The 17,752-nt window shown below is 43.6% G+C and overlaps 1 protein-coding gene across 5 annotated transcripts in view; it reads left to right on the forward strand.

Moving 5' to 3' along the window:
* LOC105015647 (pleckstrin homology domain-containing family G member 3) overlaps positions 1-17,254 on the forward strand; it is a 36,806-nt gene extending 19,552 nt beyond the window's left edge. For 2 of the 5 annotated variants that reach the window (XM_020054431.3, XM_029125615.2), the window contains exons 3-18: positions 2,002-2,516; positions 6,410-6,510; positions 7,604-7,673; positions 7,758-7,804; positions 8,174-8,324; positions 8,570-8,701; positions 9,248-9,430; positions 9,532-9,624; positions 9,735-9,821; positions 9,925-9,958; positions 10,175-10,282; positions 10,414-10,446; positions 11,285-11,295; positions 11,655-12,017; positions 13,892-15,437; positions 15,551-17,254. In XM_020054431.3, the coding sequence (XP_019909990.2) occupies positions 2,002-2,516; positions 6,410-6,510; positions 7,604-7,673; positions 7,758-7,804; positions 8,174-8,324; positions 8,570-8,701; positions 9,248-9,430; positions 9,532-9,624; positions 9,735-9,821; positions 9,925-9,958; positions 10,175-10,282; positions 10,414-10,446; positions 11,285-11,295; positions 11,655-12,017; positions 13,892-15,437; positions 15,551-16,332 (4,256 nt within the window). In that variant the 3' untranslated portion in view covers positions 16,333-17,254. The remainder of the gene's footprint in view (positions 1-2,001; positions 2,517-6,409; positions 6,511-7,603; positions 7,674-7,757; positions 7,805-8,173; positions 8,325-8,569; positions 8,702-9,247; positions 9,431-9,531; positions 9,625-9,734; positions 9,822-9,924; positions 9,959-10,174; positions 10,283-10,413; positions 10,447-11,284; positions 11,296-11,654; positions 12,018-13,891; positions 15,438-15,550) is intronic. The other 3 variants (XM_010878946.5, XM_020054432.3, XM_010878949.5) reach the window with 3 other exon arrangements.
* The last annotated feature ends 498 nt before the right edge of the window (positions 17,255-17,752 follow it).

Here is a 17,752-nt window from a genome sequence, read left to right on the forward strand (position 1 = left end):
AAAGTAAACAGGGTTATCAAGTGAAACAACATTTTGGAAAATCAGGTCAAGAAATTATTTATTTCTAAATATTAATATTTCTGATATTAATATAGTTATTTTTATTATCATAATCATTAAGTAATCTACCTAAGAATATGCAGTGAGTCTTGATAACTTTTGTAGAATTGCAGGAAATAACCTTCAAAACAAAATGTTATGGTGCCACAAATGAATACAAATCAAGCTAGTGTATTTAATGTAGGCTATAATTGACTTAAATGTGCAGATGCACTGGTTTATCCAGTGTGACCTCGTTTAACCCAGAACCCTGGTGTTGCAAGTATCATGCTCTACCGTTGAGCTACACAGCAGGTTTGGGCTTTGGGAGGGTGGTTAGGGTCTCCTCTCTGACCTTCTTTGGATTTTCATCCATGATGCCACGTCAATAATTTGTCTTGATGTTGATGTTCATTTAATGTCGATCCTCACTTTCGTAAGTCTGTAAAAAACCCTCTCATTAGATGTCCATGAAGATGTCTTTTTGAAGTAGATGGTAAATCATGACCTTCATCATATACCTTTCACTGGTAGAACTGAGCAGCTTTGAGACATCATTAGTGTTGGCAAGGAAACAAGGAGATCAGGGTCCGTGTTTGGACTGTCTTTACTCCCCCAGTACGTCCTCCCCCTGGCTGGACATTTGACATCAGCCCAGTGGTGCTGGGGAGGAAGAGCGGGAGGACTTGGTGGTTGGCTCATAGATCATGCAGTCATTTTCAAAGTGCAGAGTAAATGGGAAAGGAGGAGCTACTGTGTGAGCAGATACTACTGTATATGAAACTGGTGGTGTGGTGAGGTCAACAGCCACTGTAGTATTACTCCCTATCTGTGGCAACATTTCCTGGATTTTCTAACGTTGTTACTATAAAAAGTGATCACAGTCAGGTCGCTGTGAGTGATTTGACATGTCCCTGACTGAAACTGTGGTGGATTTCAGGAGGAGGAAGTGTCGTGTCAATAGAAACCTTTGAGTGTGTTTTTGCCACTGATTCACCAGTTAAATGAGATCATCTACTGTGGTTGATTGAAAAATGTCAAAGTATAAACAGTTTTTAATTTTCAACCACAATGGTCATTTCTGACAGGTGAAATGGCCAACCTGCCATGCTGCCCAATGACAGGTCCATGATATTTGTTGTAAGATGTCTTTTTATGATACATAATATTTTTTATTACACAGAATTTGGCAAATGAACCAATCAAATTAGTTTTATAAACCCCTTTTTTTACATCAGCAGTGGACACAAAGTGCTTCTACAGATACCCAACCTGAAACGCCAAAGAGCAAGCAACAACAAGAGACTGATACACAACTGTCAACAATGAACATTCCATGAATTAAAGCTATACCACCACCATCTCTCAAACACCTTTGGGCCATCAGGAGTTTGTCCAGTTGCAAGAATATGTATTTTTAAATTATGCAAAATGTGTTTGACCTTTTACTTTACAAATACTTTCTGAAATGAACCACAGTGACTTCATATATTTGGAGAAGGTTTGTGGGCGACATTCCCCATCTGGACAGGAAGGATGTGAAACTGAATATGAATTCCATCTCTCTTGATTTGAGAAGCTGCTCAATAAACGAGACGCATAAACAAAAGTGGTTCCCACTCCCCTCATTTATCCAATCCATTTCCCCCTCTGTTTTTCAAAGACTTTGCCAGTACCAGTCAGTGAGGTTGCAGGAAATGGAAAGGTTTTCCAGAGAATGTGGATTGTTGTAATTGGGCCATGTCAGTAATGATTTGAGAAGGCCCTTAACAATACAGCACTCCTCATTCCTTAGGCTGGGAAGCTGGATGTAGGGTTCATACTCTGATATTTAATCACTCAGCTGAATACAGTATTTGATTCAATGTATTGAAAATGTTTTGCACTGTAACAACGCCAGTCCCTGTTCATTCCCATGCGCCCTGAATGCTAACTTCAAACCTTTGCTCTGGTCTCCATCAGAATCTCCTCAGCTGTACTCTGCCCTCACCATCAGCGATGGGCGCGATGGGCGAACCGATGGTTACAGCCGGCTCTGTGCTTGCCCATCGGAGGAAGAGGCCTCTGGCCGTCCGGTGAGCCTCGTCTCCACTCTGTCATCCAGCTCATCCAGGGACAGCCACAGCCTCTACGGCAGTACCGCGACCCTCCCCTCCTCCGCGCTGCCTCCGACCAGCGGAGAGGACATTGACCTGGAGCTCAGCCCCACGGAGGGAGCCAGCCCGCAGACGCCGGCCCAGGTTCAAGGCCTGAGCCCGGGGGAGACCCGAGGCCAGTGGCTGGACCAGGGTCAGAACAACAACAGTATAACCACCACCACCTTCAACACCAGGACTAGTGACCCCGAGACCCTGACCTCGCCCTTTGCCGCAGAAGCCATGACGCCCAACCCTAAGCTGAGCTATGTGGACCGCGTGGTCATGGAGATCATTGAGACGGAGCGCATGTACGTCAGGGACCTTCGCAGCATTGTGGAGGTCAGTGGAGCGGAGGGTTGCATTTATTCGGTTGAAAGCACTGAGGCTTGACATGTTTGCACTGCAAACTTTCAATATTTCATTTTCCGCCACAATATATGATATAGCGTCGTTGAATGGAACCATTTAGAATGGTTATCTTGGAATGGTTTTTCGTTATGACTTCATGTCTGTTACTCCCTATAAGGAGCTGATTTACTGGACCTGGCAAGTAATGGGAAACAAAAATGGGCTTCACAGGTTTACACAGTAAATACGGGTCTCGAATTTCACAGTGACTGCATGCCCCTGTAGCCACAAATGTGTCTGGAATGTAAGAAATCTTCCACGGATGATTGTTTTAGCAGGGTCCTGTTTGGTTTCCTGTTATTTGAACGACGTAGTGAGGCAAATGTCGTTGTGTATTTTCTAACTGGCTATAGCAGTTATTTGTATGTTTCGCTCTGTTAATAATCAGGTATAAATTGCTTAACCGTTTTGTTGCATACATTCCGTAGGGCTGATCCCATTTAGTCCACTGGTATGCCGTTGGTTTTATATATATATATTGGATGAGACACACCCGTCTCATCTGCAAATTAATTTGCACTAATCCATTGCATGTTGGAAAAGGGCATTGTTGGATTCTTAAGGCAGAATTGCATCCAAAGTACAGCTCCGGGAAAAATTAAGAGACCACTGCACCTTTTTCTTTCTGTTCCAAAAAAGTTGGAAAGGAAGGTTTTGAGGAACAGAAGGGTTCAAATTAAGAGACCACTGCAAATTGAACACTTCTGTTCCTCACTCCAAACTTCCCTTTTCAACTTTTTTGGAAAGGAAAGAAAAAGGTGCAGTGGTCTCTTCGTTCTTTCCGGAACTGTATACTGACCATGATATACAATTTCAAGTCTTGCTGCGATAACCCAAAATGTCTACAGTAGTGCCAGGAAGGCATGTGTGGGTTTTCCCAACAAGCTATAGAAAATTGACATTAGCATTGGATGTGTATCCAGGAGTGAATGTGTAACGCGGGGTTAAACTGGTTTTGAAGCAAATGTCTTTGTGTGATATGTTAGAGAAACTAAAACAAAACTACTGAACTGTGTGCCCTCTGTTATTACTGTGTGCCCTTTTTTATTAAAACTAATGGTCCCAGATGATGATGATGAAAACATAATAACACGAGTGGCCACCACCACTCTTAACAATTATGTTATTCTTTCAGTTATGTGCCTTGTTGAGTTTGCAACAACTGTAATGGGTTGCATTTTAGGCCAAAAGTTGCAATTCATCAGACCACAAAACGTTTTTTCACAGGATCTCCTGTGTGCTATTTTGGCTCACTTCAAACAAGATTCAAGATTCACATTTTTTATTTTTTGTTGTGGCTATGTTCTTGCCCTTACTACCATATAGGGCTGATCTGTCTAGTTCTTGAGATATTGTTGGATTGCAGCTGGCCTGATATGATGTTAAGCTTCTGTCAAAGCACACAGCTCTGAAACTGGTATGTCACTTTCTTCTCACATCTGGTGTGTTCTAAAGTAGTTAGAATCATGGCCAGGACTCAAAGAACCTCTTTCAGAGCCAAATCCTGACCTCATATGATCTTGGTCAGAGATATGAACAGCTGCTGCTGACTTCTCCTGTTTGTGGAACATGGGAAATGGAACTGGACTGACTCCTCCACTCAGCAGTCAAGTCAGCTGTTCTGTTATCATTGCTGCCTTTTTTGTAGTCTGAAGACAACTATTAACTGTGTCGATTGATCAGCCTCATCTATTGCCCCTTTTCAGGTCTGGGTCATTCTCCTTTGAAGGAGTACTGACAGGAGAATGGCAGTGAGTGGTTATAATGGCTTAAAAACATGAAGCAGACGGATCTGAGGCTCTCCTCACCTTGTCTCTATGTGGTTGATTAGGCTGTTGGAGCCTGGCATAGGAGGTGTTGAACGGGATTCCTTCCCAGTCTGTGTTCTTGCTGTAGTTGCCGCCTGTGGAATGACATGGTCTGCCGGCTCCTGACAGACACTCCCATACTTCCTCAGGACTTCCAAATATTCCGCTGGCCCTTCCTGGCTGCATGCTGCTCTGCGCCCCAAAGTAGCATACAGACATGATGGCCTCCTGAGGTAACAAAAACAAACTCAAGAAACAATGCAGATTAGCAACTGTTTTTCCGCTAACTGCGTGCTGGGAAAATATGGTCCAGTTTCCCCAAAACAATTTATCAATCTCAAATCTAAATAAGGGATTTAAATGATCACTTTGGTTTTGTCCTGCTACAATCACTTATGCTGTTGGGCGCCGCTATGTGCTCTCCACCAGAAGCTATCTAGGAACAGCCACTCCACGCCAGACGCTGTGTATCACATCTGGGGACAGCTGAATCATCCTGGTCTCAGAACAGCTGAGCTGTGACTCCTTTCCCCCTCACCAGCTGTCCTGAAACACCCAAGGGTCAAAAGCTGTGTTTACAGTAATGTTAGGTTTACAGCCTTCTTCCCACTATTCTCACTGGGCCATGTTTTTCATTACATGTGCCACTTAGGACTGCCCAGATATATTGCCACCCTCCATGTGCTGGTTTCCCTCCCCCTAGGGGGCATTACCATGTATGGGTTACCAACCCATAACCACAAGCCTAACCCTAAACTTCTGCTGACAGTCTGATAGCAGCCTTGATGTACGCTAGCAGGCTGTTTGTGTGGTCCTCAGAGGGCCTCTGTGGGGCTTTAGCGTGGCCAGTGTGAGTGGTGCTGAGGACTGGGACTGAGACCCCCTGCTGAATGCTGGTCAGCATGGCTCTGACATATGCAGGTAAAACCACAAAAAAGTTTTGTAGGTGTAAAAAAGATTAGCAAGCTTGTGAAAAAGATTTGCAAACTTGTTATTAGTTCTGCAGTGGTAAATAAGTTCCAGAATCTACTCAGATTGGTTAAAATGTGAAAACGTGACACCCTCAGCATGCACTCAGTTCATTGGTCAGAAAAAGCTTTGCGTTTGTAAGCTAGTTCTCATGCGTATCTCTGCTTGCAAACGCTGTAAAACATACTGCTGCAGATTGTGATTTACAAGCACAAATTGTTTTGTTACAGGTCTAGTGACATTTTAGTGACAAAACTTGTGTTTTTGTATTTTATATTGTCAAGTGTAATTAATGATTGCGCAATTCCAAATGTCAAGTTAGTTACAAGTATGCAAAAAAATAATTTACAACTACACCGCTGAATGACTCTACCCATGATGACTCTACCCTTCACTGACACAGCTGTCTGCACACGTGTGCATGTTTGTATCTACCCCCTGGCAAACTCTAAGTTCCAGTCTAGTGCCTATGAGTGTCTGCTTGACACATGGTTTAATTGAACTCTAGTCTTTCATTATAAGTGTGTCATTAGGTGAAAGCAGAAACATCAGTCATCCCTGGGATATGCAGCAACAATGTTTCTGTTTTAGTTTGAACTTTTCTCTACTCCAGACAAGCCCTTCTGCTCATTGAGAGAGGACACTGGTCTGATGGACTAAATTAGTATTTCACTACATTATAATCACTTGAAATGCCTGATTATGAGTCATACAGTTTCACTGTAATGGACAGCAGATAAAAAGATCCTCCTATGTGGTGTGTGTGTAGGTTGGCCATACAACGTAAAATAAATCAAGTATTACAATATTCAAGTAGAGGAGCTGGAACAAAGTTCAGCTTTCTCTATGCACAAGCTCCCTCTACTGAAAGAATTCTGAAATTACAATTTGGACAGTTAACGTAAATACAATCACAAAATTGCTTCAGATCATAAAATAAGGGAGCAACACTTTCTTTCTTTCTTTCAATTGATTGGGTTCCTTGTATGAACTTATTGTGTAAGCTGAATACATTCATGCCTATTTTTGCTCTTGTTGTTTCTTTAGGATTACCTGGCACACATCATAGACATGCACAACCTTCCCATTGAACCAAAACAGGTGTCTTCCCTATTTGGAAATATAGAGGACATTTATGAGTTTAACAGGTGAGTCTTGGAAATCTCTCTTCTGTTCTCCCAAAATGAAAAAGCAAGTAGACCGGAACTGGTTTTTTTTTTAGACTGTCTTCACCAAAACATCATGGTTAACACGTTACAATTATTACACCAAAACCTTTGTCTGTGTTGTAGAGATTGACCTCAACAAATTTGGACGGAAAAGGGAAAAGGACTAACACCAAACACATAGATTGGCTTAGAACAACCCAGCAGATTGGGATCAGTAAATAATCAGACAAATGAACAGGACAGTACCAGTATCATGTCAGCTTGTCCTTACCTACTGTAGCTCCATGCCAAAAGAGAACACTTCCCCTGTTCTCAAGTTGCCAGTTATTCACAAAATTGTGAAAAGAAGGTACTTGTTCTTTCTAAAGAGATTTCTACCAGTATGAGATCTGTAAGTGTGGGCTACTAAAATAGTGTTTGTTAAAGCATCGCTGAACTGGGGGGGGTTTAGACACATCTGTCTGGCTCACCTGCAGCAACCCTTTTTATGTTTTAACTCCGGGCAGTTTTTGATAGTAATTGAGAAAGTAAATGAAGTGTCTGTTAGAATGTGTTATTAGGATGCTGTCTGAACAAGACGTTGCGGCTGCAGCCTGGGAATGCGTGCTACTGCCAACATTACAGTATGCATAATTCCCGGCTAAACGCTGCTACTGAGTCGTGCTAATTAGCAGGAAGTACCCAGGGGGAGCAAATTACTGATGCGCAGGAGGAAAGTATACTTTTTAAAACACTTCTTTGAAAACATGTTCAACACGGATGCACACTCCCCAGGTGATCGAGGACACATTTAATTCAAGCAGAAACAGTGTGAACCTCTGAGGAAACCTGAAATTACATTCTCTGTTGTCTGTATTGCATAGACCTCAAGCAGCAGACACAGTTAGTGTGTTTGTCTTAAGAAAGCCAGGTGGGACAACCACAAAACCCAGTAATAATACATTTCTTGAATGAAGTATCTGTTAGCAAAGGAATGCATGTTGAGAACGGTTGGCCTAGACCTTCCAGTGTAGCAAGTATATATTTTTATTTTGTGTGTGTGTGTGTGTGTGTGTGTGTCTGTCTTCATTAGTGAGCTGTTGAAGTCTCTGGACATGTGTGAAAATGACCCAGTAGCTGTTGCCAGATGTTTCGTAGACAAGGTAAGAAGTGCCTCATCAGGAATTTAGACAGGCTATATTGTTATTGATCTGATTTTGGGTTCTGACTTCCCTTAAATTTTACAGAGTGACGATTTTGAGATCTACACACAGTACTGCACAAACTACCCCAAGTAAGTCCAAGGAATAAAGAATCGTTGGTCGATACTATGGACTTCCTTAACCTTTTGATGCACTCCTCCATTTTTATAACAAAACTTTAAATTAAAACAATACCTCAAATAAATAATTGCACTATTCAAGCCACATACTGTTTTTAGACCATGTGAAAACTTCATGGAGTTGGCTAGTCAAGGAGTTGGTCTGATGCGTCGTCTTTCCTCTACTTCCCCTTGGGAGGAACAGACGGCATCCGCTCCTGACACCAGTCAGTCATGTCACCAGTACGCCCGGACCACCTATTGATGTGCTAGATATGTGCCTATTAAATCAGGTGATAAATGAGCTAAATAGGTGAATGTAGAAAACTCTGTTCTCTCCAGCTCTGTAGGTGCCCTGACTGACTGCATGAGGAGTAAGACCCTGGCCAAGTTCTTCAGGGATCGCCAAGCCTCCTTAAAGCGCTCTTTGCCCCTGGGCTCCTACCTGCTAAAACCTGTCCAGAGAATCCTCAAATACCACCTGCTGTTGCAGGTACAATGTCCCTCGCTACATACTACCTTAACCACAGCTTTATGGTTGTGTTAAACAATGTTCTTAGAAAACCATAAAGAAAAGCTCTGTGTTTATTCTAGAGTCTCTTATCAGGGAGACATTTAAATTATTTTTGCATTCGGCCTTTTGCTTTGCAAGAAGTTTACATGCAACAGTATCACCCCCCAGTCCGGGGATGTGACTCTCAATGCTCTGGCTGTTTGCACTTCTTCCTAATCTTACAGGAGATTGCCAAACACTTTGACCCCGAGGAGGAGGGCTATGAGATGGTGCAGGAGGCCATCGACACCATGACCGGCGTGGCTTGGTACATCAACGACATGAAGAGAAAGCACGAACATGCTGTCAGGCTACAGGTCAGCAGGGTTTGACCTTTCCACCTCCAGCGGTTGTCACACACCTGTAATGTTGTGCAGTGTAGCCGTGATGATATGTGATTTACATCTCTAGGTGATTGTCGTTCTCTCTCTTCCTATACTGCATAATTGTGCTATTCCTAACCTTTCCCGTGTGTCCTGGCCATAGCGCCATGTTGGTTGTGATTGGTTGTTCCAATGCGGGAGGCAATAGGAAAAAAAGTAGAAATGTTTTTGCTGTCACAACTGTACATTTCTCTGGAAAGGAGCAACTACTAAATAACTTGCTGGAGCAAATGCTAGATTAAAATTGGAATTGAACAAAGCTTCACAATAGCCGATTTACACACAGTACTCTTTGCTTCTCTGGCTAATCAGTGTTTTTGTGATAACCAAAAACAACAGACACCGTTTTCTTCCTGGACTTTGCACCCCTCTGGCTTACTTTCATGTACAGACGTGTCAGTGTAGCGTCCACAGACGATGTTTAGGAGACCCAGATCCAATCACTTCTCATACTGGACTGTTTTTATGTTTTGTCTGTAGGAGATCCAGTCTCTCCTGATCAACTGGAAAGGTCATGACCTCACTACGTACGGCGAACTTGTCCTAGAGGGAACCTTCCAGGTCCAACGTGCCAAGAACACCAGGACGCTGTTCCTGTTTGACAAGATGCTCCTCATTACCAAGAAGAGAGGAGACCACTTCATCTACAAGACACACATCTCTGTACGGAACAGGAATTAGAGGAATCAGCTTGTCTCTGGCTTGCTCTCTTCTCTAGGTTGGTTTACCGTTGGCGTGACGTTGCTCCATGTGCGTTGTTTCAGTGCTCAACCCTGATGCTGCTCGACAGTGCCAAGGACCCCCTGCACTTCAGTGTGATCCACTTCAAGCATCCCAAGCAGCCTCATATTGTGCAGGTGAGTCCAGCTATACCTCCAGGCCTAACTATATCACACGCCCGTCCTCTCCTGCAGTATGACTGTCAGTGGGTCAGCTCTGTTCATGTGACCGGTGGCTGTTGTTTCAGGCCAAGACTGTTGAGGAGAAGCGCCTCTGGGCTCATCATATAAAGAGGCTGATTCTGGAGAACCACCACACCATCGTCCCACAGAATGTAAACCTAAAAGCAGAGATTTATTTCTTGTCAATTCAGGTCCTTCACCATCGTGTCTCCTACTCGCATCAAAACTTTACTACTGTATTTTAATGTCTTCCAGGCAAAAGAAGGCTTTCTGGAAATGGATTCTCTCTGTGAGTACTCCGACGACAAAAGAACCGGCATAGGCACTAAACATATCACTTGATGCCACTCCTGCCTAATCAAATAAAAAGGCCATCAGCGAGTACCAGAGGACAATTTCATTATGAAAACGCGACGTTTGTTAACTGTTGATGGAAAGAGAATGACCTGGGAGTTTACTGGCCTGAGAGTGATGGAGATGTTGTTGCATGTTGCGTTCTCTGCAGATCCAGGGTCAGGGAGGTACCGCTACAGCCCAGAGAGGTTGAAGAAGACTCTAGCATGCCAGGCTGAAAACCTCCCCGCAGTGGGGAGGCAAGGACGCAGGAGGTCAGGTGAGTTCTTCAGGCCCTTCTGTCAGGCTCGGTTGGTTGATACTTATCCACAATACAAGTGTTTTTCCATTTGATGACATGCTTTGCAGAACTGACATGTCTACAACAGTGCTATATCTTTTGCCTTTTAGAACCAGCTAAACAGATTGTGAGGACGACCAACGGTAAGGCAGCGGCGATGTCCCTATTTTACATACTGCTGGTGTCTTAATAATTATCTCAAACATCCTGTTAAGAAGTGCTTGTTTATTATCTTCATGAGATTTAACAACAGCTTTCTCATAACCCTGGAGCCTACAAGCGTATTTACACTATATTCATTTAAATAACATTTACTTAATATGTATGTATAAATCTGGCGACAATTCTTGTTCATCTAGCTAAAACTAACTTTAAAAAAACGGTCTACGATTCAGGTTCACTATTGCCCGTCTGTCTCCCAGAATTCACTGCATACTGCCATTTCGTCCTAGATCTGGATGGCCAGATCAAAAGGGCTTGTGCCCCACTCCACTCTCTCACCATCCTCTGCCTCGGCTCACCCATAATGATGTTAATTATGGGCCATATTACTGAAAGGCTTTGTCATATTCAAGCTCTTTTAAATAGTCAAATTTGGTCCTGGTTTTAGATCTGTGGCTCACTCTGCTTTCAAGTTAATTGGCCAGTAATTAAAGCACTAAACTAAGTACCTCAGTCTTGTCTCTCTTACGTCTTTATACTCTTTCAAATCAATTTAGCTACTAACTTAATCAAGTTGTAATTGGTAACTTGTTCATCTTCTGAGAGGAGTGGCCTTGTGAACTGCATCAAGGCAGCCAGAGTCACTGAACTGAAGCATTTCTCATTCACAGTTTATCTAATTAACTTGTCAATGCTTAGATATTATGTCAACATGTGTCATTGGTGGCAGTACTGCATGTTATATAAATCCAGTTTGACAGCATTGCTGATATTCTCTTATTATTCTCGTATTTTCTCTTATGCACTCTGGACATGCAGCCATTCTGAAGGTAAGCTTCCTAGTGATGTTTTTCCCCCTCATATCTTGTGTGTTCCAGTGTTGTTATTACAGATTCTCTAACTAAGCAAGGTTTTATCTGAACTTCCATTAAGATAAATGAACTAAGAGAAACTACTGCTCTGAGCTATATTGGGCTGAACGTAATTCTGTTAAAGACTGGGGTTTCTGTGGTGACGTGTCCACAGTGTGAGCTGGACAGCATGGCTTGGGAATGAGTATACTGTAGTGTCTTTATACCATACACCATAGTCAGTCAGTGCTATTTCAAACCTCACAACTGCGTTCAAAACACACCACCTCTATGCAGGCCTCCCTATAACACCCCAACTCTGTGACTTCACGCTACAGCACGCAGACAGTGAAGGTGCTCTGCTGGGGCATCGGCTTTCCCTGCAGGACCCCGCTAGTGTCAGTACACTGGGCTCCTGCCCAGCTGAGCCTGACAGGCCTTCTGTGCAGGAGGACCAGGAGGAGCTAGGCCGCAGGAGGTGCTCTCTGGACCAGTTGAGTCCCAGGGACAGAGATGACCCTAAGCCAGATTCGCCACCATGCCAGGTGGGCCCTGACCAGGAGGAAGAGATAGGGGCGATGAACACGGATGATACTCTAATGGTGGACGACCAGGTAGCCGACTTTGCCAGTTCCATGCTGGCAGCCATCTCCTGTTGGCACTATAGGGCCAGGGCTTTGCTTTCCGCTCAGTTCACAACGGTGAGGCTTTGTGCCACCAGTGGGTTTCCTATTTCCTGTGCCATTTCACTGGATTGCCATTCAACCATCTCCCTTTCTTTACCTTGACTTTAATGTAATCCACTAACACCCAGCTACCATTGGCCATTCAAATGGAATGTTTTCACCCACACAACACTAACTGCATGGACTGAACCTTCCGGGGATAAAAGAGCTAAAAACAATCTGTTGCATGATTATCACTTGATTGTTATTGTTTTCTGTTTTTTGATAATGATATTATGCACTTTATAAAAAAATATATATATCTCAAATCATTAGGTCTTGGAATGACAGTAAAACCTGTACTACCTTGTTTTTCTCTATTCTGAGTTACAGTACCAGATATCAACATTGGCCTGAAATATTTAAATAACTAATTAGAGTTTAGCAATTACCCATGGACCTATTTTGGTCACATTTGCATTAAATCAATGGATCCACAGAGCTCATGAATGACTTCAAAGGTGAATTTGGTTGTCACATCGGGGAGTCAGGTAATAGAGGAGGCTTTAGTCCTTGGTAATCATATTAGTATTTCCCTTTTGATTTCTCCAAACTATAAAAGGAGCTTTGTATGGCAAATTACAGTAATTACAATGTTTTGAACTGATGGGTTTAACTTTAGATTGAAGGTGGATGATCTAGGTGAGCTATCAAGCTATATACCAAGATATTGGTAGATGTTGACATACATTAATTCTGGGCAGGCAAGTTGAGGAAGGCTCAGATTAGAAACATTTATACTGAATAAAAATATCAATGAAACATGGAAACATTTCCAAGACTTTACTGAACTACTTCCTGGTACAGTGAAAACCGTGAAGTGGATATGGAGGTCTAGAAGCTGGATGTGGTTGTCCTTGGTTACATGTTGTCTGTGGTTGACGCACAAGGTGCACCTGTGTTATGATCATGCTGTTTAATGAGGATAGTGGTGTTGGTATGAAGAGGGAGTTACTGACATGTCCATAGTGTACACACAGAATAGGATCAGCCTAAGAATTGATCCTTGAGGAACACCTGCATTCATTTTGAATGTATGTAGGTGACTGCTATCGCCAAAGATGTGGACGCCATTCATATTTGACGCGTGGTATGTTGTCAAAGGACTGTCTAGTCTGGTTTGAAACATAATGACAGATATTACTGGTATTTAACACTGTCCATATAACTTCGTTTTGGAGGACTCTGTGTACAATTTTGAAATGTGTTTGTACATTTAGCACATTCAGTGATTAGATCCTGGGTGCTCTGTGGGATGGCTGATTCCCAGCCAAGCATGACGTTTTCCTCCATCCCTTATCTCCTCCTGCAGCTCCATACAGTCTGCCACCACCAGACGCCAGCTGGATTTAAATCCGTCGTTACTACACTGGGGTCAAATGTGTGATTTAAGTCTGTTTCGACAACACTGGGGTCAAATATGTGAACTGGACTGAAATTACTATATTTACTGCTTCAGTTCAGCAAGGGCATATGGAATTGATATGGAATATTCATTTTATCACATTCTCTAAAATGGATCCGTTACACTGACCTAACTCTTTTGATGCCATGTGCTACTAGATGTCAGATCAGAGACTGTGGCTGCTTTGTAGCAGATTAACCAGATTATTTTACTCTAACTCTGTTATACACTCACATCCCTTGACAGCATTAGATAACATGTTCTATTAGAAATGGCTCAGAGGCCACGACTGCTGTAGTAGTTTAACCTGATTATTTGACATTGCTCATTGATCAGATGTCCGATAACGACTGGGGATTTAAACATCTGCTCACTGTTGGGTTCTATCCATTCATTTTGATTCCGTCATTAGGCTAATTCTCAGTCTTCTTGCCTCCCTGTCCAGGCTTATGTGGAGGTAGGGTCTTCTCAAAGCAACGTTCCTCAGATAATGGTGATAGAACCGCATGAGGGTTATCCACCCAGAGACAAAGGGCCTCATGCCTCGCCCCCCCTGGCTCCCAGACAGCATATGACACTGGAGCCTGAGGAGAGGTGTGAAGAGGGAGTCATGGAAGAGGAGCGCTACAGGGAAGAGGAGCGCTACAGGGAAGAGGAGCGCTACAGAGAGGAAGAGGAGGAAAGTGACTGCTCTGCCCTCCATCAGGATGCAATGGACTCGTCAGTGACTAATGGAGATTGTTCAGAGTTGGGTGAGGTAGAGGAGGATGGGGCAGTGGGGAAGGAGACGGACAGCATCCTGCCTGCTTCTGTGCTGGACCAGGCCGGTGAAATATCAGAACATTTTGTCAGTGGTCTTTCCCAGAGAGGTAGCCTGGTAGTCTCAGAGGACCAGCATTCACCGAGCAGCCCCTCATCTCAACTGTGCTGCATGAGAAACGGGAACACAAGTCAAAGCACTGAGCTCCAGGTGAAGGCCCAGACTCTAGTTAACTCAATCCCAAAGCCCCCACTGCTCTTGGAAGCCAAACCCTTGACGCCGGCCCCTGTACCAGACCACCCGATTGAGTCTAAGAGCAAATCCACTCTCTCCAACCTGGACCAGATACTCATCCACAAGATCAGGAAGTATTATGAGCATGCAGAGCGCCAGGATGCCGGCTTCAGCATCAAGCGCAGGGAAAGCCTGTCCTACATCCCTGCAGGCCTAGTCAGACAGTTAAGTAGTCAGCTCAACAGCATTCCCCAGGAGCAGGTGGTTCCAGGACACCGGAAGGTCTCTCCAAACAACCGGCCCACCTCCTGGTCAGTGTTCGACCTCCCTGGCCTGGAAAAGGAAAATAGCACTAATGATACCCCTGTGCTGGAGCCACAGAAAGCTACTGATGTCGAGCCCAGCTCCCAATGTGTCAAAGATGCTCCTGAGTTATTTAGACCCGCCTTGGACATGATCCAAGTTTGGCGAGACATGGAGATGGATGAGGCCACTGGGAGCCTTGAAGAACCCAAGGGTATCCAGAAGACGGAGAGCATTGACAATCCCAGTTTACATCATTCCATATCTACACATCGACCCCGAAAGGGGGGATGCAGCAGTGAGAGCCCTGAAACTGAGAACATCAAGCCTCTGAAGATCCTGGAGGAGTCAGACATGGGCACTGCCTCAGAAGAGTCCCCAGCCCCGATTCCCATGACAACCTCTCCAGACCCAATCTCAGAGCAGGACTATTCTGAGGATAAGACTCTTAAGTCTGAAGAGAGGGTCAGTAGGACCTTTCTACCCAGGATCACCAGCCTGCGTTCCCAGGGAGAGGAGGACCTGATCCTGCAGGACATGGAGAGGATGAAGAACAAGGTGTTTCAGCTGGCCCGCCAGTACAGCCAGCGCATCAAGAACAGCAAGCCTGTGGTGAGGCAGAGAAACAGTGAGGCTGAGAACCACCTCACCCAGAACGACCTGCCTGCTATCAATGAGGAAAAGGTCCAAAGGGGTAAGCTGCTGGGGATCTGTTTTGCTCATCAGATATGTGATATTCTTTAATTTGTTAGATTGATATTATAAAACCGCTGTCCCTTTTCTCTGCCCTGTCTTCTATGTATGCAGGTCGGCCTAACCTGACTCTGACACTTAACAACTGTGAGCCGGTGGTCATGCATCGGTTGAGTTCCCCAAGCCCTGCCACAAGTCTCAGTTCTGGGGCCAGCTCACGGGTCACATCCCCTTGTCCCAATGGTTCCAGCAGCCCAGTGCAGACAGAGAGTTTCCACTGGCCCGATGTCCAGGAGCTACGCTCCAAATACACTAACCCCAGGCTGGACGATGTATCCTCCCACCCTTCACCTGTCAGCCGTAGCAACTCTGTCCCAGAAAGAATGGAGAGTTGTACTGTGGGGTTCAGCACCTCATGGATCTCCACTGCCTACTCATCCAGCTACAGCAACTCCACAGACACTATCAGTGGACAAACAACCACCAAGTCATCCAAAGCTTACCTGTGCCCGGCCTCTGTGGCAGAGGCTCAGCAACAACCTGCACTGTGCAGGTGGGACTCTTTAGATCAAATGCTGGGTACACTGCCTCTACATGACCTGCAGAACCTCCCGGAACCCATGAGGAGCTGTTATGTGGCCAGTCAAGCCAGCCTGCCCAATGAGCACAATGTTATTGTTGTGGAGAGGGTTCCAAGTGTCAGGCCAGCGGAGACCGGGGAGAAAGAGAGAGTGGAGGAGCAAGGAGCTGAAGGAAAGGGAAAACTCCATACCGCAAATAGCTTTGACTACCAATACTGTGCTAAGATGTCTTCACTGACTTCTGGCAAAAAGACTGAGAGTAGTCTGGTGAAAAACCTGCGAGAAAAATTCCAGAACTTAGGTTCAAACACATGAATGCTTGAAAGCCGTAACAGACGGCCTTAGTCATTGCATTTGGTAAATCATGTAATAAGCCTTCTTTTACCTGTAAATACAATTGATGAGAAATGACTACAAATACTGTCTGTTAGCCAGTGACTACTGCTACTTTTATTAGTTTTTTTCTTAGTTCTTGTTTATTTCTGTCAGTTTCTTCTCACATCAGACACTAATGTGGTAACGTCACGTGATATTATGTACAAGGGATATTGAACAATCAAAACTATAACCACAGGAGAGATGTAGGTGACAGTGCCAAATGTTTATACTTGTACATTTTTGTTCTACCACCTTTATAAAATGTGTAAAGTATATGTAAAGAGGAGGAGTTTGTAAATCTTGAAACTGGTTTTGAGTATATTTGAGAAAATCAACATTAGCATATTAGAGTTGATCTGTGATGTTTACCCATATTGTTTATCCTGTATGACTAGTTACTCCCACAATGCAAATGTGAGGGTCATAGCAAGACAGTTGTGAAAATAAGTTTTGGGAGGTACTGTACAATAATTTAATAAGAGTTGTAAACCTGGGAGGCTGGGCCACCATCGAAGTGATTATTGCAGATTTACAGCCAGGATGGCTCCATTTGGAATTTGACCAAAGAGTTTTCTTTCTCTCTGATGTGTAATAATAGGAGAAATATGGTTTAATGCTGTTAATTTCAGCCCATTTTGTCACATTTAGCTAGAATTTCATACTATCATTGTTTTCATACATCACTGGAACAGTTTTTGTGATTATTTGTTTTTTCTTATTTATAAAATAATCCTCTTCTTTGTTCAAATATTGTTCAACGGTGAGACCTTACACTTTGCCATTCCAGAAACACAGAGTAACTTTATACTTAATACAGTATGGCATATATTCTCAATAAAGCAGAGGTATTGAAATTAAAGCAGCCTACATAATTATTTCTGGTTCCTTTAATGTCAGTAGGGGAAAAAATCTAATATGAATAAAGGATTTCGATGAGGACAGCAGTTGCTGAGTTTAGGTTATTATTGAATGGTTGAATCTTTACTAGTGCATTATCCTAACGTCTCCCGATTCCAAGACCCTTTTTAGGACAACTGAATGACAATGTATAACCATATTAGGATGACGATTCAAGCAGAGACGCTAATGTTTACAGATCTATTATCTGATAGTGACTAACTGTAAAAGTGTAACAAACTAGGTAGCCTGCGCTGAAGTTTTTCAGCAGGAGAACGTGACCGCAAAACCGCATAAGCTGCTGTCATCAGAATTATAAAAGTATATTTACCAACCCGAGGAGTTTATTAGATGAGGACTCAATGGATTGTTGTTCAGCAGGGCAGGCTCCTGGATGAAATTACTCAGGGGACATTTTTTATAAATGGGGAAACAAAACTTTATTAGGAAACAAAACTGA

The sequence above is a fragment of the Esox lucius genome, chromosome 15 (genome assembly GCF_011004845.1).
Source record: "Esox lucius isolate fEsoLuc1 chromosome 15, fEsoLuc1.pri, whole genome shotgun sequence".
NCBI lineage: Eukaryota > Metazoa > Chordata > Actinopteri > Esociformes > Esocidae > Esox > Esox lucius.